This window comes from Megalops cyprinoides, chromosome 1, assembly GCF_013368585.1.
Source record: "Megalops cyprinoides isolate fMegCyp1 chromosome 1, fMegCyp1.pri, whole genome shotgun sequence".
Lineage (NCBI taxonomy): Eukaryota > Metazoa > Chordata > Actinopteri > Elopiformes > Megalopidae > Megalops > Megalops cyprinoides.
Window position 1 is genome coordinate 2422608 of NC_050583.1, and position 25000 is coordinate 2447607.

General features: G+C 50.2%; 1 protein-coding gene across 3 annotated transcripts in view; it reads right to left on the reverse strand.

Moving 5' to 3' along the window:
• The window catches only part of LOC118775313 (cytohesin-1), a 58188-nt gene extending 35772 nt beyond the window's left edge, over positions 1-22416 (reverse strand). For 2 of the 3 annotated variants that reach the window (XM_036525177.1, XM_036525220.1), the window contains exon 1: positions 22370-22416. Coding sequence is in view for 1 of the 3 variants with exons in the window: in XM_036525186.1 (XP_036381079.1) it covers positions 2291-2318 (28 nt within the window). In the remaining 2 variants the exon portion in view is untranslated. Of the gene's footprint in view, positions 1-2290; positions 2480-22369 lie in introns of those variants that run through there. The other variant, XM_036525186.1, reaches the window with a different exon arrangement.
• Between the last annotated feature and the right edge of the window lie 2584 nt (positions 22417-25000).

The window sequence follows — 25000 nt, forward strand, 5'->3', positions numbered from 1 at the left end:
TTAAAGATGGTTTAACGCGCCACTGCCTTGATTATAGGATCTACCCCTTCAAAGAGGAAACACCCCAGAAGAGCCAAGAGGAATACCATGGCAACCATCACTTACAGTCCATTTCAGAGAACAGAGGCTTTAGGTGTGAAATGCTGTATTGCTTGTAAACATAGCAGTTAGCACACGAATAAGCAACTATCACACGTTGATTGACTCAGAATCATTTTTTTCTGTTTTTAGAGGGAGTGGGGCCAGTTTGATTGTCAGCCACAGGTCTGTTACTCCCAGCTAAGTCACAAGCTGGCAGTAAGTGTGAATACTTCAGAAAACATCACGGTTTTCCCCAAATAGCTCTGGGTTTTTTAATCTTTCAGTTCCCCTTTGGTCACCTCACTCAGTACTTTGTGACAACTTAAGGTCAATTTGACTGACTAATTGAAAAAAAAAAATGTCTGGTCTGAGTAAGGTTTCATGAACCACATAACGTGTGAAGGGCAGACCTATTACGTGTTATCAGCAGCCACTGACGTATTTGAAAGAATCTCCTCAGTCAAAGAAGCCAGCGACAGACAGCAGACAGCAGCTTCCCACACGGCAGGTATTGCTCTCTCTCACCTGTTCTGTCCAGGAGTGAGTAAATGTCAGTCAAAAGGTTTCATGTCAACAAGCATGTTTATTGATATAAAGGTCCCCGATTCTTCCTTAACTCCCCGCATAACCTCCGAGGTGGGCTAAGTTACAGGTATGAGTCATCGGGCCTTGGACACCACGCTTGGCAGCACCGAGAGGGCAGCTGCCTTCGTCAAAATTAAACGCATCATCAGCGACTCGATCTGAATAACGCTCCAAAAAGTTCTAATGATGTTTGGTATCAAACGCGAAAGCCACTGCAACCCGTCGCTAAAGGTAACGTTTAGCCGAATGAAGACACTGGGGCGGCAGTGCGGTGTCGTGGTAGTGAGCAGGAGTAATATGCAGAAGGTTGCTGGTTCAGTTCCTTGTTGTGGCACTACAGTTGTAGCCTTAAGCAAGGTACTTACCCGACAACTTCCCCAGTAAATATACAGCTGTTTAAATGAATACAACTGTAAGCCATGTACGTTGCTCTGGATAAGAGCGTCTGCTAAATGAGAATCATGTAATGAAGAACTACCTTAAGCGCGTCTCTGTCCCTATTTCGTGGGCGGCAGCGTAGCATAGTGGTTAAGTAGCAGGACTCGTAACCGACAGGTTGCCAGCTCTATTCCCCACAGGGGCACTGCTGCTGTACCCTTAAGGCAAAGTAGTTTAACCCGCAACTGCCTAGGTAAATATCCAGCTGTATAAATGGATAACATTGTAAAAAAACTGTAACTGATATAAGTCGCTCTGGATAAGAGCGTCAACCTGCTAAATGCCAGTATGGGTGTGCTGGCTGGGTAATGTAATGTAATGTAATGTAATTCCGTGGTCGCTGGAAACTCGGAGAGCATCAGAGCCAACCCGGCACAGCATCGACACAAGCTGCGAGGTACCGTTAGGACGGAACGCCGAAGAATTACATTTGGGGGTCACATCACAAACCAGAACACATGAAATCACAATCTTATTCAAATACACCATCAAAACACTCATTTATCTGCGAATTATTATTCTTTTCCATAATATTTCAACTAAAATGTTAAAACTACCATTAATATAAAATGGTATAAAACGACCATGCCATATAAAATAACTTCTTCTAAATTACAGATATCTAATTAAAATTTGATTGAGTCAAGATCAATCAATGTTTCAAGGATTTGAAAGATTAGATTGAGAATAAATTCAGCTACATGTCAAGATTAATTCTGAATTCCTTCAAGCAGAAAACAGCTCGCACTTCGTCGGCCGCCGCGCAGGCTTCGGGTCCGCAGATCGTCGCATGCAGCGAAGTATTTTACGATCGGAAGATTTCAAAGTGTGTCGCGTTGTGCGTTCACCCCCATGCAATACACACTGCGCCTCTGCCTCGATCCTCGGCTGCCCAGTTAAGCACCAGCAGCGACATTCATGTGAAAAGATTACGAACCTGTTGAATATAAACAGTCAGCTAATCATGGCCATACACTCTCTCCGCTAGCACATATCCAGCCGCATCCCAGAAACCATGAAAACTTTTAGTTTTAATCGCTGTCTAGCGATCTAGCAACCAAACAGCCCAACCAACCAAACTGACCAAAGTCATTGCACATGTCTAAGAAGCTCCGTAAAGGAAATGTTTTCAAGCTTTTTAGCAAATTACACAGCAGAACGAAGCTAACATTATCGAACCACTCACCGACTCCATCTTCCGACTTCAGCACCATTGTGTGATCCAAAGAATTCCGACTGAGAGTATTCAACTTATTTTAGCCTCCACCTGATGTTATCGCGAAGATGCCGTTAATATTTTATCGCCTCGTACTTTTCGATGTACCCCGCGTTAGCCACCGATCGTTGTACCGTAAGCCATCGGACATGTGCAACGCCTCATGATCCGCAAACAGGGCGTCGCTCCCAGTACCTACGACCTGAACCGGCCAATCCCCGCGGGGGCGAGGGGGCGGACGGGGTGGCGACAGATGACGCTCCCGACGGCTGTGCGTAACGAGCCCACACACACACACACACACACACACACACACACACACACACACACACACAGGCTCTGTTGGGCTCAGGGGGACAGAGCGACACACACGGTAACGCAGACCTGCATCCTCGCTAGTACGACAGCGCAAGTGAGCGTGTGTGATTTACGGATGAGAAAAGATGATGGGATAAACAGCTCTCTTGTGTTCTGAACAGAGAACGTGTCTTTTGTGTAAAAAAACGACTATCGACTTCAAATGTTAAAGTTTCAATGAGAATAAAAAACCCACTTAATGGGGAATGGGAAGCATAAGATAATTAGAAACGAGAACTAACATGAAATTGTACTCAGGCCAAGGAGGTTTACAGACTCCGTGTTTTATAAACTTCCTTGCTTGTAATGAACTTTATCCTTTAACCAACATGAAATCATGGGGTTATAAAGACCAGACAAGGAAGTAACAAAACATTGAATGGCTTACCAACAAAGAACATAACACATGTACACAAACTCTCTCTCTCTCTCTCTCTCTCCCTCTCTCTCCCTCTCTCTCTCTCTCTCCCTCTCCCTCTCCCTCTCCCTCTCCCTCTCTCTCTCTCTCTCTCTCTCTCACACACACACACACAAACAAACACAAACAGGCACACACACAAATCTAGAGGGGAAGCTGAGTTAGCAGCAGGTAAGAGATGGGATAGATGACACATTCTATAGCAGAATCTCCATGTAATCATGAGAGAGAGAAAGAGACAGAGAGAGAAAGTGAGAGAGAGAGAAAGAGGGAGAGTTAGAGAGATAGAGAGAGATGGAGAGTTGGAGAGAGAGAGGGAGGGAGAGTAAGAGAGAGGGATACAGAGAGAGAGAGACAGGGGAGGGATAGCGTTCCAGCTCCTCCCTGGCATTAGTTTAGCATGCAGCTCCTCGGGTAGCACGTTAATTGTTGCTGTAGTGACTAATTGCTGTGAGATTTGGGAGAGGAGGCTGTGTTTGTCTGAGCTGCAGAGACTCCTGGCAGAACAAATGACAAGCAAGCCAACCTCCTGTTACTGCCTGCCCACACACACTCTCACAGATACACACACACACCGCACACACTCTCACAGATACACTCACATACTGCACACTCACATACCACACACACACACACTCTCACAGATACACTCACATACCGCACACTCACATACCACACACACACACACTCTCACAGATACACTCACATACCGCACACACACACACTCACAGATACACTCACATACCGCACACACACATACCGCACACACACTCTCACAGATACACTCACATACCGCACACTCACATACCACACACACACACACTCTCACAGATACACTCACATACCGCACACACACACACTCACAGATACACTCACATACCGCACACACACATACCGCACACACACACACCGCACACACACACACTCTCACAGATACACTCACATACCACACTCTCACACACACACTCTCACAGATACACTCACATACTGCACACACACACACACACACACACACACACACACACACACACTCACATACCGCACACACACACACACACACACACACACACACCACACACACACACATATCGCACAGACACACACATATACCACACACACACTCACAGACACACACATACACATACACACACTCTCACTCACTCACTCACTCCCTCCCTCCCTCACACCCACACATACATACGCATCCACACACACACATATAGTATACACACACACACACACTCACACACATACAGACACTCACAGACACACACTCACACACATACAGTATACACACACACACACTCACACACATACAGTATACACACATACAGACACTCGCAGACACACACTCAAACACATACAGTATACACACACACACACACTCACACACATACAGACACTCACAGACACACACACACATACAGACACTCACAGACACACACAACATGGCCCTGCTAATGGAAAAGGGCGATTGTAATGCTGCTCTGTGATCACTGCAGCCACTGTATGCTGTCAGAAGGGAGATGCATTGTGCTGTAATTACTCTTCATGCCCCACTCCGTGGCTGCGACTCCTCTCCCGGCTCACTGCTCACCTGCCTCAGTTACAGCACAGTTACCTGCTCAGCTGCCGACTCTACCTCTGTAACTCAGGTGAATCAGATGTAGCACACCTTTAACTCATTAACCTGGGGATTCAATAGCAGCCACTCTGAACTACTGCCTCTGTGTGAACCAGCCAATGCAAACACACACACACACACAGGCACTTAATTAGACTTAGTTTTGTAAATACCTACTTTTATGAAAATGAGAAATGTGAAAAATATGAGTTTTCAGAGATAGAGGTGTCTGCTGAGAAAAGGGATCAGCTGTGTTCTCCCTGCAGCTTAATTAGATGTAGCACAATTTGCAATCCTGCTTCACAAGCTGTTCTGGGTAAGAGGGACTGTTAAACGACTGAGCGTAAATTCAGGGCTGTGGACGGATGCTGAGTCAGCCTTAAGCCTGAAAGGGAAATTTTGTCACGTTTCCTGTGTGGAACTGACATGAAGAAAAATATCTCCAGTTAAAAAAAAAAAACAAAAACAAAAAACAGCATCAAATGTTCCTGCCTTTGACAGCCTTGTTTGCTGAGTGATTTGTGGGACCTCTCCTGGTCATATTTGGTATTACAATTACAAGGAACGATCAACCAGTGCTAGAAACTAGCTGCAGGCTAACAAAAGCAAACAGCTGCAGAGAAAAAATAACTCAACCATCACCTGACGCAGCTTCAGTTCAGCGTTAGAGAGGTTTAAAATCAGGGGAGAAGAGAAGGAGGATGTTCGGAAATGTAGCTGTCACAGCATTATTCTCTGCTCCCACAGTGGAGTGTTCACTGGCAGCTGGAAGTCTTTGCTTAAGGTAACTTCATTGATCATGCCAGTCATTTCCCTGCTCAGTCTTACAGCAGTAGGTTCTCTTTGTCCCAGTGTTTCAAACCCCTTGAAACCCATGCAGGGATTTAAAAACACCCCCACCCTACCACCACTTTGGTCCTGGGTTCAGTCCCCCCCCTCTCCCCCCTCTCTCCGGGACTCTGTCTCCTTCTTCCCTGAGAGCTGCCTCTGGAAAAAAAACAGCCCACCCCACAAGGGCGGGGCCCCTTCCTCTGGAGACAGGAAGTGACACAATCCCCCCGGTGTTCCCCCCGCTGAGCTGCGCAGCTGCTGCGCAGTTTCTGCAGGGATTCCCTGATCGGTATCACATGTGGATGGGCCGGCACGCATGCACACCCTGGCACGGCGTTCGGGGCACAGCCATCCAGGTGATTTAACGATCAGTGAGCCTGTCCATCCTGAAACAGGAAGGCTGTGTCCTTAAGCCACAGTAACAGAGTCCTACCCCTCTCCCACCAGGATGCAGCTGCAGGGAGAGGGAGAAAAGCACTGTGGGTAAAAATAGCTGCAGCCGGGGGGGGGGGGGGGGGGGGGGGGGGCACTGAAGAGGTTGGTGGGAGGATTTAATATGTTTGATGGAAACAGGACCAGGGGCGACCTGAAATCTCCCCTGATGGATGAGGAGAGGTGAGTCTGAGGACCGATGCAAACAGTAAACGCAATAAACGGCCTCCGAAGGGCGACAGACGGGACAGGGACCCACTCATCACTCCGCAAATGGCCTCATGTTTCTTCGTTTTCAAAAACGTCTCCCCCCCCTCCCTGCGCTGGGCCATCCGTCACTTTGCACTCGCATCCTCATCGGCAGGAAGAAGAGGAGCTAACAGCGCAAAGCCGAGCAGCAGAGTGAGCCGAACGCCACACTGACACACAGCTGTGTACAGAGGGCCAGGCCTGCCGCCTTACCCTGTGACACACGCTGACACACAGCTGTGTACAGAGGGCCAGGCCTGCCGCCTTACCCTGTGACACACTGACACACAGCTGTGTACAGAGGGCCAAGCCTGCCGCCTTACCCTGCAACACACACTGACACACAGCTGTGTACAGAGGGCCTTACCCTGCGACACACTGACACACAGCTGTGTACAGAGGGCCAAGCCCTCCGCCTTACCCTGCGACACACTGACACACAGCTGTGTACAGAGGGCCAGGCCTGCCGCCTTACCCTGCGACACACTGACACACAGCTGTGTACAGAGGGCCAGGCCTGCCGCCTTACCCTGCAACACACACTGACACACAGCTGTGTACAGAGGGCCAGGCCTGCCGCCTTACCCTGTGACACACTGACACACAGCTGTGTACAGAGGGCCAAGCCTGCCGCCTTACCCTGCGACACACTGACACACAGCTGTGTACAGAGGGCCTTACCCTGTGACACACTGACACACAGCTGTGTACAGAGGGCCAAGCCTGCCGCCTTACCCTGCGACACACTGACACACAGCTGTGTACAGAGGGCCAAGCCCACCGCCTTACCCTGCGACACACTGACACACAGCTGTGTACAGAGGGCCAAGCCTGCCGCCTTACCCTGCGACACACTGACACACCGCTGTGTACAGAGGGCCAAGCCTGCCGCCTTACCCTGCGACACACTGACACACAGCTGTGTACAGAGGGCCAGGCCTGCCGCCTTACCCTGCGACACACTGACACACAGCTGTGTACAGAGGGCCAGGCCCGCAGCAGCAGCAGCAGTGACAGTAGAGATGTTAGCAGCAGCAGTGACAGTAGAGATATCAGCAGTGGCAGTAGAGATATCAGCAGTGACGGTAGAGATATCAGCAGCAGTGACAGTAGAGATATCAGCAGCAGTGACAGTAGAGACACACAGAAACACACAGAAACGCACAGAGACACACAGAGACACACAGAAACACACAGAAACGCACAGAGACACACAGAGACACACAGAAACACACAGAAACGCACAGAGACACACAGAGACACACAGAAACACACAGAAACGCACAGAGACACACAGAGACACACAGAGACACACAGAAACGCACAGAGACACACAGAGACACACAGAAACACACAGAAACACACAGAAACGCACAGAGACACACAGAGACACACAGAAACACACAGAAACGCACAGAGACACACAGAGACACACAGAAACACACAGAAACGCACAGAGACACACAGAGACACACAGAAACGCACAGAGACACACAGAGACACACAGAGACACACAGAGACACACAGAAACGCACAGAGACACAGAGACACACAGAGACACACAGAGACAGAGAGACACACAGAAACACACAGAAACACAGAGACACACAGAGACACACAGAGACAGAGAGACACACAGAAACACACACAGACACACAGAGACACACAGAAATGCACAGAGACACACAAAACCTGAGCCACAGGGGAGAGGCCTTGCAACCATGGCCCAAACAGCCACAGCTACATTGCAACCATGGTGACAGCCCAAATGGTCACAGCTACGTGGCAACCATGGAGACAGCCCAAACCGCCACAGCTACACGGCAACCGTGGAGACAGCCCAACCCACCACAGCGACACAGGAACCATGGCGACAGGCCAAACCGCCACAGCTACATGGCAACCATAGTGACAGCCCAAATGGTCACAGCTACGTGGCAACCATGGAGACAGCCCAAACCACCACAGCTACACGGCAACCATGGAGACAGCCCAAACCGCCACAGCTACACGGCAACCGTGGAGACAGCCCAACCCACCACAGCGACACAGGAACCGTGGCGACAGGCCAAACCGCCACAGCTACATGGCAACCGTGGCAATAGCTCAAACTGCCACAGCTACACGGCAACCATGGAGACAGCCCAAACCGTCACAGCTACACAGCAACCGTGGAGACAGCCCAAACCACCACAGCTACACGGCAACCGTGGAGACAGCCCAAACCATCACAGCTACACAGCAACCGTGGAGACAGCCCAAACCACCACAGCTACACGGCAACCGTGGAGACAGCCCAAACCACCACAGCTACACGGCAACCATGGAGACAGCCCAAACCATCACAGCTACACAGCAACCGTGGCGACAGCTCAAACCGCCACAGCTACACGGCAACCATGGAGACAGCCCAAACCACCACAGCTACACGGCAACCGTGCACTCAGCTCAAGCACATGTGAGAGAGGTCATGTGACTCCAAATATCTCAGACAGAACAGGATATTTTTGGGAGGGCCAGGGGGTGGGGGGTGGGGGTGATGTGGAGCAAGGGGAAGTCAGCAGACAAGGCTGCAGGTTTCAAGTCAGGGTCAGCTGAGCACATGAACACATGAACATGTTAACATGTTATGTTCTCATGTTATACATGTTCTCACCCCCCCCCGGAGGACAGGTTGCGTAGGGCCAGGGGTGTACGAACAGCTAACAGCTGTTCCCCGCTGCGTGTGACCCGGGCGACGCGGGCCGCAGAGACAGGGTGGGACACTCCCCAGCACAGCTGTGTGTGTGCTGGGACAATGGGGGTCCCCTGCCCTGTGTACCCTGCGCCGTCCGGCTCGTTTGTTCCCCCCCCTGCTGTGGGCGGTGGCAGATTCCTCAGAATCCTGCCTGCTTCACTGTGGGGAGATCTGAGGGTAATTAAGCAGTCAGACTGAGGGAATTACAGTGGATCAGGGATGGTGCGTGGGGGGGGAGTGTTGGCATCTGTCCTGGACTCGTGCGTCCGTGGGTTTAATGTGTCAGCACCAGACTGGCGGTGCCAGCAGGGAGCGCTTACAACCCACACAGTCCTCCTCCAGCTTACTGCTACTGTATAATCCCAGACTGTGGGGGCTCACTCTGTTTCTCTCTCCCTGGCTTTCCCTCTCTCTCCCTTTCTCTCCCTCCTTCCACCTCTCTCTCTCTCCCCCTCTGCCCCCTCCCTCCCTCTCTCTCTCTCCCTCTCTCTCTCTCTGTCTCTCTCCCTCTCTCCTTCTCTCCCCCCCCCCCCTCCCTCTCTCTCTCTCTGTCTCTCTCTCTCTCTCTCTCCCTCTCTCTCTCTGGCTCCCTCCCTGTCACTCTATTCATTTCAGAAAAGCTTTATTGGCATGACAATTCCATATGTTGCCAAACCAATTTTATGATGATAATATGACAAAACCAGACATGAATGATAATAACCATAACAGAACAACAACAATAACAGCAATAACAGTACAACTAAAACCTTTTGCATATATGTGTGTGAGCTGGTGTTGTTTCTGTGCCGTCTCTCCCTCTCTCCTTCACACCAGAGACAGTCTGAGAGACACGAAGTAAAGAGGGGCTCTAATTATCTCTGCACTGCAAACAGGTCAGCAGTGAGAAGGTGAGGCCTGTGTGTATTACTGGAAGGTATTTTTCTTGGTAAGCGCCGTTTCTCCGGTTCAGAATGATCAGCAGTGAGAAGGAGAGAAGCTGGCCTGTGTGTATTACTGGAAGGTACTTTTCTTGGTAAGCGCCGTTTCTCCGGTTCAGAATGATCAGCAGTGAGAAGGAGAGAAGCTGGCCTGTGTGTATTACTGGAAGGTATTTTTCTTGGTAAGCGCCGTTTCTCCGGTTCAGAATGATCAGCAGTGAGAAGGAGAGAAGCTGGCCTGTGTGTATTACTGGAAGGTACTTTTCTTGGTAAGCGCCGTTTCTCCGGTTCAGAATGATCAGCAGTGAGAAGGAGAAGCCTGTGTGTATTACTGGAAGGTACTTTTCTTGGTAAGCGCCGTTTCTCCGGTTTAGAATGATCAGCAGTGAGAAGGAGAGAAGCTGGCCTGTGTGTATTACTGGAAGGTATTTTTTTCTTGGTAAGCGCCGTTTCTCTGGTTCAGAATGATCAGCAGTGAGAAGGAGAGAAGCTGGCCTGTGTGTATTACTGGAAGGTATTTTTCTTGGTAAGCGCCGTTTCTCTGGTTCAGAATGATCAGCAGTGAGAAGGAGAGAAGCTGGCCTGTGTGTATTACTGGAAGGTACTTTTCTTGGTAAGCGCCGTTTCTCCGGTTCAGAATGATCAGCAGTGAGAAGGAGAGAAGCTGGCCTGTGTGTATTACTGGAAGGTATTTTTCTTGGTAAGCGCCGTTTCTCTGGTTCAGAATGATCAGCAGTGAGCAGAGACAGAGAGGAGGGTCCCTCCTGCTGCACAGAGGAGTTCTGGACTCCAGAATTATTTAAACCATCTGACGGAGATCGGAGCACAGAGATAATGTGACGAACCAAAGGAAAAAACAGCCGTCTGACGGAGATCGGAGCACAGAGATAATGTGACGAACCAAAGGAAAAAACAGCCGTCTGACGGAGATCGGAGCACAGAGATAATGTGACGAACCAAAGGAAAAAACAGCCGTCTGACGGAGATCGGAGCACAGAGATAATGTGACGAACCAAAGGAAAAAACAGCCATCTGACGGAGATCGGACCACAGAGATAATGTGACGAACCAAAGGAAAAAACAGCCATCTGACGGAGATCGGAGCACAGAGATAATGTGACGAACCAAAGGAAAAAACAGCGCTAAATGACAAACAAGAGCAGGAACCAGAAAGAACCTCAAATAGCTGCAGAATTTTATCACAAAGTCCAGAGACAAATACAGCACACACACGCACACACACACACACACACGCACGGACACACACACACAGTCTCCGCCTCTCATTCTCTCTCACTCACACACACACACACACACACACACACACACACACACACTCACACATACACACACCTCTGCTTCAATCAGAGACTCGTCTCTCCATTAGCACTGCCTGATCCTTCACCACCTCTGCTTCAATCAGAGACTCGTCTCTCCATTAGCGCTGCCTGGTCCCTCACCACCTCCGCCTCAGAGACTCGTCTCTCCATTAGCACTGCCTGATCCTTCACCCCCTCTGCTTCAATCAGAGACTCGTCTCTCCATTAGCACTGCCTGGTCCCTGACCACCTCTGCTTCAATCAGTGACTCGTATCTCAATGAATCCATTTACAAAGCAGCAATACTGCCAGCAGCCACCAGATGAAGGTAGCATTCCACGATGATGATTGAAACTGTGTAATAGCATTACAGTGAGTGTGTGAATGTGCATGAGTGTGGAGTCTGTGCGTGCAGTTAACTGTGGGTGTGTTTATGAAGTCTGTGCATGAAGCTGACTGTGAGTGTGTCTGTGGAGTCTGAACTGAACCCACAGTCACCTCCAACACAAATTCAACAAAAATTGCTTCTTGCCAGGTCCTGACACACCCCACATCCTGCCCATCTTCATCTACATTCATGGGTGACAGGAAAAGACGAGAAGAAACAGAAAACTCTCTCTCACACACACACACACACACACGCACGCACGCACGCACGCACACACACACACAGACCCACACGCACGCACGCACGCACGCACGCACACACACACACAGACCCACGAGTGTGTACGCAGGCGTCGGGGCTGGGCGCTGAGGGCGGCGGGTTTCGGTGGATCTCCCTGCCCTTGGCATGCTTCCTCTCTCTGGCAGACAGAGCCGCTCTGTTGCCGCAGCTGAAAACACAGACCCTGCTGCCAGCCTTTCTCCTCTCATCCGCAGCTCAGGCTGAATGCATTAGCACAGCAAAGCTCTCCGAGGACGGGGACGTCCCCACCACTCCCACACCGCCTCATAACCCTGCTCCAGTACACGCCTGATCACCACCATCCAGCCCTACAGATGCTCAGAATCAAACATGCTGATCTGAGGTGCAGCTTGGGCACATTACTGCATTACAGTACTGGAATGTAGCAGACACTCTTATCCGGAGCGACTGTAACATTGGTTACAGATTTTCACGTTATCCATTTATACAGCTGGATATTTACTGAGGCAGTTGTGAGTTAAGTACCTCGCCCAAGGGTACAGCAGCAGTGTCCCAGCGGGGAATTTAACCGACAACCTTTGGGTTTGGAGTCCTGCACTTTAAACAGCACCGCCACCCATAGCTCAGGTATGTCCTGTTAAATGAACCGTGGGACTAATGTCAAATAGCGTTGGGTAAAATGTTGAAAGACAGAGTTATACTCAGATCTGTGACAGCGGCAGAAAGGAGATATCCCCTTTCTGAAGGGGAGGAAGAGGCCGTCCCCTCGGAGGAGGGCGTTCGGGTCGCATGCGAACACAGCAGAGAGACACCCAAAAGCAGCTCCTCCGCTGGAGTTGGCCATGGCTGAAATCGGGGCTCGGAGATGTCCCTTCATGGCCGCACATGCAGCGTCTGCTCCATCATCAGCCACATTCTGCAGCCCCACGGAGGGGGCAGAACTCCGGTGTCCCGCCTGCCTGTGTCTGTCACTCACTCACTCTTCCCTTCCACTCTCATCTGTGGAGCCGTCTCCGTGGCAACCCAGGTACCAGAGACTCCTGCATCAGAAGCAGCCCTTGTACCCACCTTACCTATCAGCTGGTCTCCTGGCATGATGGTCTTGAAGGTTAATATTTTGAGATGGAAGCATTTTTATTTGGTCTCTAACTGGTCCTAATTAAATGGATAGGACCCATATTTTGACCAAAAAAGTGAGTAAAATTCCCCTAGAGTCTGACTTTACGGGAAATTTTCCTGGGAAACATGCATTTAGCAGATGCTGTTATCCCGAGCGACTTCTAGCACAAGAGAACAGAAGTGCACTCCTTCAAGTTATAACAGTGACCAGGCTCACAACACTCCCAGACCAGTGAGCTCATGCACAAAACCATTCGAGCATCACTACAAGTTAACTTGTTCTAGTCTGACACTAAGACAGCCTAGAAACTATGAGAAGTTGTTTAATGCGTACACTACCATATCTCACAACATCACTAAATCAGCAAATAATACAAGTAGTACAGGCAGCAGGTTTTAGGGGGTGGGGAATGGGGTGGAACCGAGATGCAGCCCGAAGAGGTGGGTTTTCAGTCAGAATATGACCTGTGATTCTGCTGTCGGTTTCTACTGTGTTCAGATGTGAGTTTTACCTGATTATTTGCTCTGCTGACACATTTTCCTGGAGGTGCCAAACCACAGGCAGATCCACCTAACCACACTGCCACACCAGTTTGGGGGCATTTGTGACGACCAGGTGAACAGTCACGCCACTGGCTTCCAGTAATGATCGAGATCTGAGGGGTCACTTTAACCCAGAAATGTTACTGCTGAAACAATATTTCTGACAGAAGTCTTCTGACCAGTGTCCTTTTTGTAACATCATGAACTCAAAGTATTTGATGACAGACAGATAGAGATGCAATCTATGCAGTTCACCTGCTCTCCAGGGTGTAACACAGCCGTGACTACACTGTGACCCGCTCTCCAGAATGTAACACAGCCGTTACTACACTGTGACCTGCTCTCCAGAATGTAACACAGCCGTTACTACACTGTGACCTGCTCTCCAGAATGTAACACAGCCGTTACTACACTGTGACCCGCTCTCCAGGGTGTAACACAGCCGTTACTACAATGTGACCCGTTCTCCAGGGTGTAACACAGCCGCGACTACACTGTGACCTGCTCTCCAGAGTGTAACACAGCCGTTACTACACTGTGACCCGCTCTCCAGGGTGTAACACAGCCGTGACTACACTGTGACCCGTTCTCCAGGGTGTAACACAGCCGTGACTACACTGTGACCCGCTCTCCAGAGTGTAACAGAGCCGTTACTACACTGTGACCTGCTCTCCAGGGTGTAACACAGCCGTGACTACACTGTGACCCGCTCTCCAGGGTGTAACACAGCCGTGACTACACTGTGACCCGCTCTCCAGAGTGTAACAGAGCCGTTACTACACTGTGACCTGCTCTCCCTCTCACTGCACAGTCTCTCCCCTGTTCTATATGCATATATACGTATGCATGTATGTACATACTCGGGCAGGGTGCATGTGTGTGAATGCTGTGTAAATCAGCGTGGCTGTCAGTGTGCTGTTATTAACTGCGTACTTGCTTTGCTGTAAGTGGGAAACACATTGTGAAGGAGCCCTCAGGCACGAACGAACCGCCTGAGTGCATGAATGGTTAATGTGGCAAATGTGAGCTGTCCTAGATAAGGACGACCGCAAACAAAAATAATAACCAACTGTGAGCACGAAAGGAAAAACACAAGAGACGCACTGACCCAGCTACACCCACATGCGTGTCCTCGGTGACTCACTGACAGCATATTCTCTCACTCACTCACAAGCCAGGATTCCTGCTAGATTCACTTAGACACCTTGCTAGAGAGTACAACAGAGGCATTCTGCCCAGGACTCAGACACACAAACTCCTGATACAGAGCAGGACCAATGCTCCAACCATGGTGAAAACATGGTGCCGCTTCCCTTCCTTTCCCCCCCGTTTCTCTCCCCTGGTGGAGGAGGGCAGAGACCGAGCACAAGGTCACCTCCCAGAAGGACCTCCCCCTGTGCCCTCTCATTCTGCAGCAGTGAGGTGAGAATGAGGCTGACCTCACATCTGCCATTCATTGCTTTGAACCAATCACAGTGTTTTGCTACAGCAGGCAACGTCTTTTGATTGGCTTTTGGAGCTGTCAGTTATTGACAGCTCCACCCATTATCACTACTCTTCAGAGCACACTGACAGAAGCAGAACTGGACTACGTGGGCTTGTTTCACCTGCACGCAGTATTCCTGCTCTCATTACACCTGTGCCCTTTACACCTGTCTTCCTGACACCTGTGCTTGTCATGCCTCCGCTCATTACAGGTGTGCTCACACACCTGTGTTCTTCACACCTGCACCCCTGCCACCTACCCTTTGTTATGTCCACGGTCTAGGGGCGATAGGGCGCAACATAAATTGTTGATATCGGTGACCAGCAACTGATTGCCAGACTTTTTCAGGGAAAATTTCGAGGTTTTATTCCCAGATACTATAAACCAAGAAAAAGAAAAGAAGGAGGGAAAAGCTTAAAATAATAAACAGCCAAAATAGCCAAAATAATAAACAAAACAAAACTCTGGAAAACCTGCAGTAGCTATCTTAGGTGAACAAAAGACAAAAAAAGACAAACGCTTCCCTGACTCCCTAACTACTCCATAAACAGGAGAAAAAAGACAACAAAAAAAAAAGGCAGCTCACCCATACTGCTCCCAGGTGTATGTACAGTTAGTGAAGACATATATACCGAACATATAGAACAAAAAAAAGAACACAACCATACAACGACCAGCCACGGAAACACGGAGGAACACTAAACAGATCAAATCTACTGGACAACAAGGTTACGGAGGTACGCTCTCTCCCCTATCGATGGGTCTCTCTCTTCATCATCACAGGTTGGCTCTTTTAGAACTCCCGCCGCCTCCAGGAGCCAATGGGCAGAGGTGAGCTTCCGGCCAATCCCGTCGCCGCACATCTGTAATGGTTGAAGACGCACACCCCCGCAACGAAACACAACCACAAACACACTTACAAGAAACCTGACGGCCCGAGGGTCGTAACACCTTAGCCAAGGATGCACCTGCAGCGCCTGGCCCACAGTCTGCCCACATCACCCAGTTCTGCAAAGTGATCCGGGGAAAAGCCAACGTCATGACGAAATCACCACCGTTTGCATGCGTCTGGCTGTGACAGTGACAGAGGAAATCCTCACAGAGTGGGCTGGAAGGAGCCCGGGCTGCACCGCGAGTCCAGCACGGTTTTCTATCCGCTTCAGTTAGCGGGGTCGCTAGCCCTGCTCTGGCCTCACACTCAAAGGCATGGAAGCTAAATAACCGCTCTGTGAAGGTGCTGTGGTCCTGCCCCACAAGAGCTACAGCGGAGCCTGGACCTGCTGGAGCAAATACTGCCAGACCTGGGCCCTGGCCTTAAACGAAAGAGACCAACAAGTCCAGTCCCCAATAAAGCCAACACTGCTCCACTGAAGGGCACCACTAGAGTTTACTGACTGGAAAGCAGAGGGTCAGGGAGCATTGAGAGGGAAAGCCTGCAGAGGCTTCTGTGCAACTAAAAGATTCGAAAAATGGGAAAATATCAAACCGAGATACTGCAAGTAGAATCCTGTAAGAACACACAGCAAGCACAGGGGAATGTCCCAAACAATGCATGCAGCACTGAACGAGGCACCCGCCCAGCTCTCGCTCAAAATCAGAGAAGGGCGCGTAAAGAACACAGTCCAACAGACTGCACAGCCCGAATGCACAATTAGGTGGGCAGATATAATACTTTTATAAACACTTTCATAAACACATACTTTTATAAACGCTTCAACTCTGTCAGTTTACTTTTACATTTACTGTGCCATAATAATGACCATGTCTAACCCATAAATACGTCCATGGCTTTAAATGCATTTTTTGTTTGTTGTACTTATAACTACACACTATAAACTACGCTTACATTTACAGAATGTATATATATGCATATTCATATACTGTACATATACATATACATGTATTTCATGCCACACATTCATGTCCTGTATTTTCCATCTCCTGGTGGTGGAGAGGGAGAGACAGAGACAGAGAGATAGAGAGGGGGGGGGGATAGAGAGAGAGAGAGAGAGAGAGAGACGGAGATAGAGGGGGGAGAGAGAGAGATAAAGAGAGAGAGAAAGGGAGAGAGGGAGGGAGGGAAAAAGGGAGGGGGGGGGAGAAAGGGAGAGAGAGAGAGGGAGAGGGAGAGAGAGAGGGAGAGAGAGGGAGAGAGAGAGAGAGGAAGAGAGAGAGAGAGGGAGGGAGGGGGAGGGAGATGGGGAGAGTGTCAGTACTTAGGCCCCCTAGCTGTTGTTTTGGTATTTCTCCCTGTCCGTCAGTGTCGTCCATGTGCTTTTGTTTACAGATCCCATGTGTTCCAGCCCTGCCCCGCTCTCCACCCTGTCCCCACCCACCTGAATCCCTGATCACCTCCACCTGCCTGCCCGCCCGCCTGCATCCCATCTCCTCGTCAGCCCAGCCCTTTATATTCCCTGCTTGTCTCTGTCTTGTTGCCAGTTTGTCTCAGTGTTTTCTCTGTTATGGTCCTGTCTTATTACGCGTGTTATTGCTCCTGTACTGACTTCTGCTTGAATTCCTAGGAAAGGGGGAGGGGCAAAGGGAGAGGGAGAAAGGGGGAAGAGGGGGAAAGGGGGAAGGGGGGGAAAGGGAGGGGGGGAGGGGGAAAGGGAGAGGGGGAAAGGGGAAAGGGGGAGGGGGAAAGGGAGAGGGGGAAAGGGGAAAGGGGAAAGGGAGAGGGGGAAAGGAAGGGGGAGGGGGAAAGGGAGAGGGGGAAAGGGGAAAGGGGGAAAGGAAGAGGGGGAAAGGGGGAGTGGAAAAGGGAGAGGGGGAAAGGGAGAGGGGGAAAGGGGAAAGGGGGAAGGGGGGGAAAGGGAGGGGGGAAAGGGGAAAGGGAGAGGGGGGGGAGGGGGAGAGGGAGGAAGACAGCAGTGAGGAGGCGGTGCAGTGCGTGTCTCAGTGGTGTGTGTGTAGCGCAGCGTGGCGAGTCAGAGTGAGTCAGAGCGCTGCCCGGGCAGACAGCAGGAGCCGGGCTCAGTGGGCGGTGCTGATGATTTAATTTGAGCTGAACAGCAAAGGCTCATGGTCCAGCAATGTGTCACTCCACTCAAATCACTCCTCCACACACACACACACACACACACACACACACACACTGTATCTCTCTCTCTCTCTCTGCCTCTTTCCCTCATACACGATGACCTCACTCTCAGAGAGCAGGTTGTATTTAGGTTTTCCCAGCTCTCTGCTGTTTGGAGTGTGCGAGTTTCTTCTCCCCCACACTTTAAAGAGCTCTAATTACACCATAATCATCCTCTACTTCTGCTGAATTCATCTTTTAAAGAGACACACTGCGATGCAAGAAGAACTGCCTCACTGGGTTTGGGTTTGGGTTTGGGTGTGTGTGTGTGTGTGGGGGGGGGGGAGGTGCGTCCAGAGGTCACTCCGTACCTGTAAAGGTGCTGTTACCTGAGGAGGTCTTACTGCTGTGTGGTAAAAGCTACTTGGGAAGAATTACCTGCACCTATCTAGATATCTAAGGTCCATGGAAATCATACTTTGTTTTCTCGTATACTTTTTGGGATTGTATCTGGTTGTTAAATAGGTTTTATTTGTCTTTATACTGAAATATTCTGTCCATAGGAACTGTATGTGGAAGGCCATCACAGGGTTTTTCAGTTAATTAATCATTCTAGCCCTGAGTTTTCTCTGCAGTGATTTTGGGAGTTGGCAGTGATGCAGGTAGTATCATGTCCCAGGGGGTCACACGATGAAGATCATCCAATCACAGAGTCTCTATCCATCACATGACGCAAATCTCCTCCTGTTCGCTTCACAGGCTAATTTTAAGTTATTTTGTTTTAAATAAAAAATGAAAAATTAGACAGAAAAGGAAAAAAGTTAAGTGTGCCAGTTCCAAATAATTACATAAAAAAGAAGCAAGAAGGCAAAGTACTTTTTCCTCCAAACATGTAATTATCCAAGGCTCTCCCGGTGGGCAGGCAGAAATCATGGAAAAACAGCAGCAGAGATTACACCTGCAGGGCAGAGTTAGCGAGGTCAGGGACAGTCCGCTTAGAGAGGCTTTTTCTGTTTAGATGATGTTCAAGGAGGATTAAACTTTTAGCGTTTTGATATAAGCAGCTATGACCCGCGGGAGAGATGAAGGCTTCAGTTTGCTGGCGGCACTCAGGCCTTGATTTCAGCTTCTTATTAAAGCCATCAATATCAGGGAGGAGAATAGCTGAAGCAGAGAGCTGCATATCCACCCAAGCGCAGCCTGTGTGTGTGTGTGTGAGTGTGTGTGTGTGTGTGTGTTTGTACAGTGTGTGTGAGTGTGTGTGTGTTTGTACAGTGTGTGTGAGTGTGTGTGTGTGTGTGTGAATGTGTGTGTGTGTGTTTGTACAGTGTGTGTGAGTGTGTGTGATTGTGTGTGTGTGTGTGATTGGGTGTGTGTGTGTGTGTGTGTGTGTGTGTGTGTGTGTGTATGTTTGTACAGTGTGTGTGTGTGTGAGAGTGTGTGTGTGTGTGTGTGTGTGTGTGTGTGTGTGCGCGTGTGTGTCACCTGTGGGATGGGATCTCATTGGGTGAAGGTGGGGGACAGGGCGTGTCGGGCGGGACAGGAGTATGGGTCAGACTTCCTGTCCGCGAACCCATATCACACAGACACAAGGGAGGCTCTGTCTTAGGACTGTGGGGAGCCAATCACACGCTTCGGGGGAGTGTTCACAAGGGCGGAGCTCGAAGCGTCGGCAGCGACCCGCAAAACCAGTGTGAGAGTCATGTGACCTCTCTCTGATCCCTCTTACATAAGGAACGCCCTTGTTAAAGCTATTTCTGTCTCATTTTTACAGCCAGAGCAGATGCCATTACTCAGCCTGCCTTCTGTGACTTTGCATTTTTACTGTAACTATTTATACAGCCGGGATTCAGGTTCAGCACCTGCTGAAGCAACAGCCGTGTCCCGAACGGGGCGGGCGCAGAGTCGAGCTCAATGCTCTCATTAACGCGTGAAATTAACCCTACCGGATCCCACTCTGCTGCTGGATTCACAGCCAGGGGGCGCTACAGGGGTCCAACACACTCCCCACTCTGCACTAAATGAGCACCTCCACTCTAATAGACATCATCTAAGGTCCTGTCTGGCACTCCCAACTATTCGGAAATGCCTGGGAGTTCTGAAACACATATCACCCAATCAGATGGTAAGGTGAGACAAAATAGTAGGGTATTAATCCCAAAAAGCTCTGCCAACAGTCAAGCATGTGGGAAAACAGAAGCACACAGCATAAGGTACCAGGTATTCGTGCATGTAAGAGTAAATTAGAGTGCTGTCCTGATATAATAAGAGTGTGGACTGTGAGACTGGACCCCATCTCCACCTGACTGTGGAACAGCAGCCTGTGTACATCACTATGCTGAGCTCCATGGCAATTTTCAACAAAACAGGTCCCACAAACACACACACACACACACACACACACACACACGAGCCACGCATACACACAGGCGCGCTGCACATATGAGCGGTATCAGCATGACTCATACTGCCTGCTCTTTCCTGCTCTTTGCGCCTGCTGGGCTGCAGGCCCCCCAGGCCTCGCTGGAGAGCAGGGTTCAGCCCTTACAGGGAAATCAGGCCTGTTTCGCCTCTCAGCAGCCGCTTCACTCTACCCTCCTTCTGCAGCCAAAAAAAACTGCAGAGTTTTAAAGCACCCACCAACACAGTGACGAGATGATTCTTAACACACACACAAACACACACACACACACGCACATGCCCCCGCACGAGCTAGTGTTACTGGTCTCTCCACTTATCAGCACTGTAAACATGCTGTAATGTCCAATCACGTCTGGAGTCTAACCGAGCTGCTCTGTCCACAGCCAGAGTCAAAGCACTGGGCCTAAACCGAGGGGTCGGAGCTCTCTGCAGCCTGACACCGCGCAGACCTCAGGCAGAAGCTCAGGAGCTGTGGGCCAGCAGTGCGGAACAGCATCGTTACAGCCACCCGCCTGATCCCAGATCAGCGAGCGGCATTACACTCCAAATATGGAACTGACCCAGGATCAGTAAGCTGCGAGAGGAGACTGTGGGAGGGGCTGATACTGATATGGGTGAAGTCTAACTTCACTGGCACCTGATTGGCCTGTAAATAAATCGATCGCATGTGCGTCTGTCCCTGACTGCTGAAATCTCACGCCTCCTTCCAAATTCAGATTCTAATACAAATCCACTGGAATGACTAACACAGAGTGGAGTGTACTGCCAAAGCTAATGAATAATGACAACACAGTCAATCACAAGCAGAAAATGTGTCAACAACAATGAAAATATTAATGTTTATAACTGTAACGTGTTACTATTCCTCTCTCTCTCCTCTGCCCCTCTAACTCTCTGCACCTCTCTCCTCCGTACACCACATTTCTCTTTCTCCCTCTCTCTCTTTCTCCCTCTCTCTCTCTCCATCTTGCCCCCCCCCCCTTTCTCTCTCCCCCTGTCCCCCCCCCCCCCCCCGTTTCGGATGATATGACAGCCTGGCTTTGGTTGTTCTGACCTCAGCACAGTCCTGGGGCTCATCTGATTCTCTGTGTTTCCGGGGTGACCCCAGCCATCTCTGGTCAGGCAGAGAGTCAGGAATCCGACGACAGGCGAGGTGGATATTATTTTTCAGAATATACACTTTTCCCGGGCTAGCTGTTCTGAGGCCGAAGTTACCACGAAACCCGCACAGCGGTAGCACAGACACTCCAGCGTGACGGGCTCAGGGCTGTGAGGGAAACTCAGGGTGGCCGACCCCCCCTCCAACCCCCCAGGTCCGTGGGATGGAACAGGAGGAGGGCTCCCGATGGCGAATGAAATGGACTCTACAAAGACGAAGCCGTGGCGACCTCCAGTCAGGTTTACAAATGATCCAACCCCCCCACGACACGAAAACATTCCCCTCTCACCCCCGTTTCCAGAACTCCCTGAGACCCGTGGCCACTGTAAATCACCACGGCAACACAATACCGTTATCACGTTATGAAATTCCTCTGACTCTCTCTCTCTCACACACGTACATATATAATATATATATATATATAATATATATGTCCAACTTCCCATTGCAAAAGAGATCCTCTTTCAGCCAGCTGGCTTTTTAAAAAGGCTATAGCAGACAGCAAAACAAAAAAAGGTTACAGCAGTTCATTTGATCTCCCTGGGGGGTGATGTTTTCAAATTCAAAAGCAGAAAAGCAGAAGGTCAGAGGAAAAGAGAGAATCTACTGTCTCACACACACACACACACACACAGACACACTCACTCACTCACACGCATACACTCACACGCACACACACACAGGTGTGTCAGAAAGTGCTGAGGATGAAACGAGCAGCACCAGCAGAGCGGAGCAGAGGTCGGAGGCAGAGATTTTGGGGACCCACCTGGTGGCGCGGGACGCACCGTCGGACAGAGGAACGCCTGGAAGCTGGAGGCGCACAGTTCGCTCACGGTCCCCATGGCCACGGCCCCCGACAGCGGGAGAGAGCTGTCTGTTACCACACTAGCTCGCTCACTCGTACGCTCGCGTGCGGGCGTGTGTGTGTGTGAGGATTGCCTTGGTGTGCTCTCCTGTCCTTCCCCTCCAAATTCAAGTGCAAGCTGTAAAAAAGGGGAACCCCTCACGCCAGGACCCCCCCGAACGCCCTCTCCTCAGAGGTGTCGCCTTCGCCTCTCTCTCCAGGCCATTAGTAATCCCAGGGTCCCATTGGTGTGCTCCCCGAAATAATCCCTCCTCTCACTGTGGTCCTCCTCCTCGGTGCACTTCTCCCGCACTCTGACTCTCTGTCTTCCCTCCTCTCTCCATCTAACATGCGCGCTCTCTCTCTCGTTCTCTCTCTCTCTCTCTCTGCTGCCTGCTCCTTTTCTCCTCCCTCCTCTTTAGCTTACTGCCTTTTTCTCTTCTCTCTCTCTTTCTCTCTCTCCCTCTCTCTCTCCCTCTCTCTCTCTCTCTCTCTCTCTGTCTCTCTTTCTCTCTCTCGCTCTTGGTGCGTTGCACAGTGACTGTGAGATATTCTTAGACCCAGCAGATTACACACGCACAGCTACTTTTCAAGTCAACAGACTATGGCATTACACACAGGCATACTGTCTCTCTCTGTCTCTCTCTCACACACACACACACACTTCAACAGTACATTCCATTCGGTGAGCACACACTTGCAATTAACTTCTACTTCCTCAATGTAAACCTATTGCTACCTGCAATCTCAGCCCTAACAACTACAGACCCACCTGCAATCTCAACCCTAACAACCACAGACCCACCTGCAATCTCAGCCCTAACGACTACAGACCCACCTGCAATCTCAGCCCTAACGACCACAGACCCACCTGCAATCTCAGCCCTAACGACTACAGACCCACCTGCAATCTCAGCCCTAACAACTACAGACCCACCTGCAATCTCAGCCCTAACGACTACAGACCCACCTGCAATCTCAGCCCTAACAACCACAGAGCCACCTGCAATCTCAGCCCTAACAACTACAGACCCACCTGCAATCTCAGCCCTAACAACTACAGACCCACCTGCAATCTCAGCCCTAACGACTACAGACCCACCTGCAATCTCAGCCCTAACAACCACAGAGCCACCTGCAATCTCAGCCCTAACGACTACAGACCCACCTGCAATCTCAGCCCTAACGACTACAGACCCACCTGCAATCTCAGCCCTAACGACTACAGACCCACCTGCAATCTCAGCCCTAACGACTACAGACCCACCTGCAATCTCAGCCCTAACAACTACAGAGCCACCTGCAATCTCAGCCCTAACAACTACAGAGCCAACCTGTAATCTCAGCCCTAACGACTACAGACCCACCTGCAATCTCAACCCTAACAACCACAGACCCACCTGCAATCTCAGCCCTAACGACTACAGACCCACCTGCAATCTCAGCCCTAACGACTAAAGACCCACCTGCAATCTGAGCAGTAACGACTACAGACCCACCTGCAATCTCAGCCCTAACGACTACAGACCCACCTGCAATCTCAGCCCTAACGACTAAAGACCCACCTGCAATCTCAGCCCTAACGACTACAGACCCACCTGCAATCTGAGCAGTAACGACTACAGACCCACCTGCAATCTCAGCCCTAACGACTACAGACCCACCTGCAAACTCAGCCCTAACAACTACAGAGCCACCTGCAATCTCAGCCCTAACGACTACAGACCCACCTGCAATCTCAACCCTAACAACCTGCAATCTCAGCCCTAATGACTACAGACCCACCTGCAATCTCAACCCTAATGACTACAGACCCACCTGCAATCTCAACCCTAACAACCTGCAATCTCAGCCCTAATGACTACAGACCCACCTGCTATCCTACCTTTCTGTTAAAATACTTTCAGGAGGTTGCGTAACAGTTACAGACTTACTCGAGGTTTGATTTGTATCTGTGAAAAATTCCAAGAGCAGCCTTCAGCAGGGGACACACAGGCATGTGCCCACACACACGCGCAAACACATACATCCCACAGCCTGAAGCTAATAAACGGTTCATATGGGAAACCAACTCTTTATCGGTCTTTTAAAATAAATGTTTTAAATTTTTGCAGTTAGGCTGTGTGTGTTGCTCCAGTCGGCTGCCTTGTGACACCCCGCTAGGCGCGGGATAGACACCAGGCTCGCTCATACTGCATGCACCATTTCTGCGCTTCAACTTCACTAACAAGAGCGGTTTTGTCTGTATTTCCCGAACAATCTGCCATTGATTAGCCGGTCTGTGAAAAAAAGACCGGCTTTGGGAAAAAGAGCCGCTATGCCACTGGCAAAATGGACACTGAAATGCTTTCTACTTCCTCATCAAAAACTGAAATAAATTTCACTCCATCGCCAACAGAAAAAAGCGCTCTTTCTCCCCTGTTCCCAGGGAAAATACTGTATCTTCCCCCTCACTAAAAACAGAGAGGGCTCCCCCATCTGCGCTCCCCCATCTGCGGTTGAAGCTCCCGCAATCACACCGCTCAACGAAAGCCTCAAGGTTTCCACACCTTC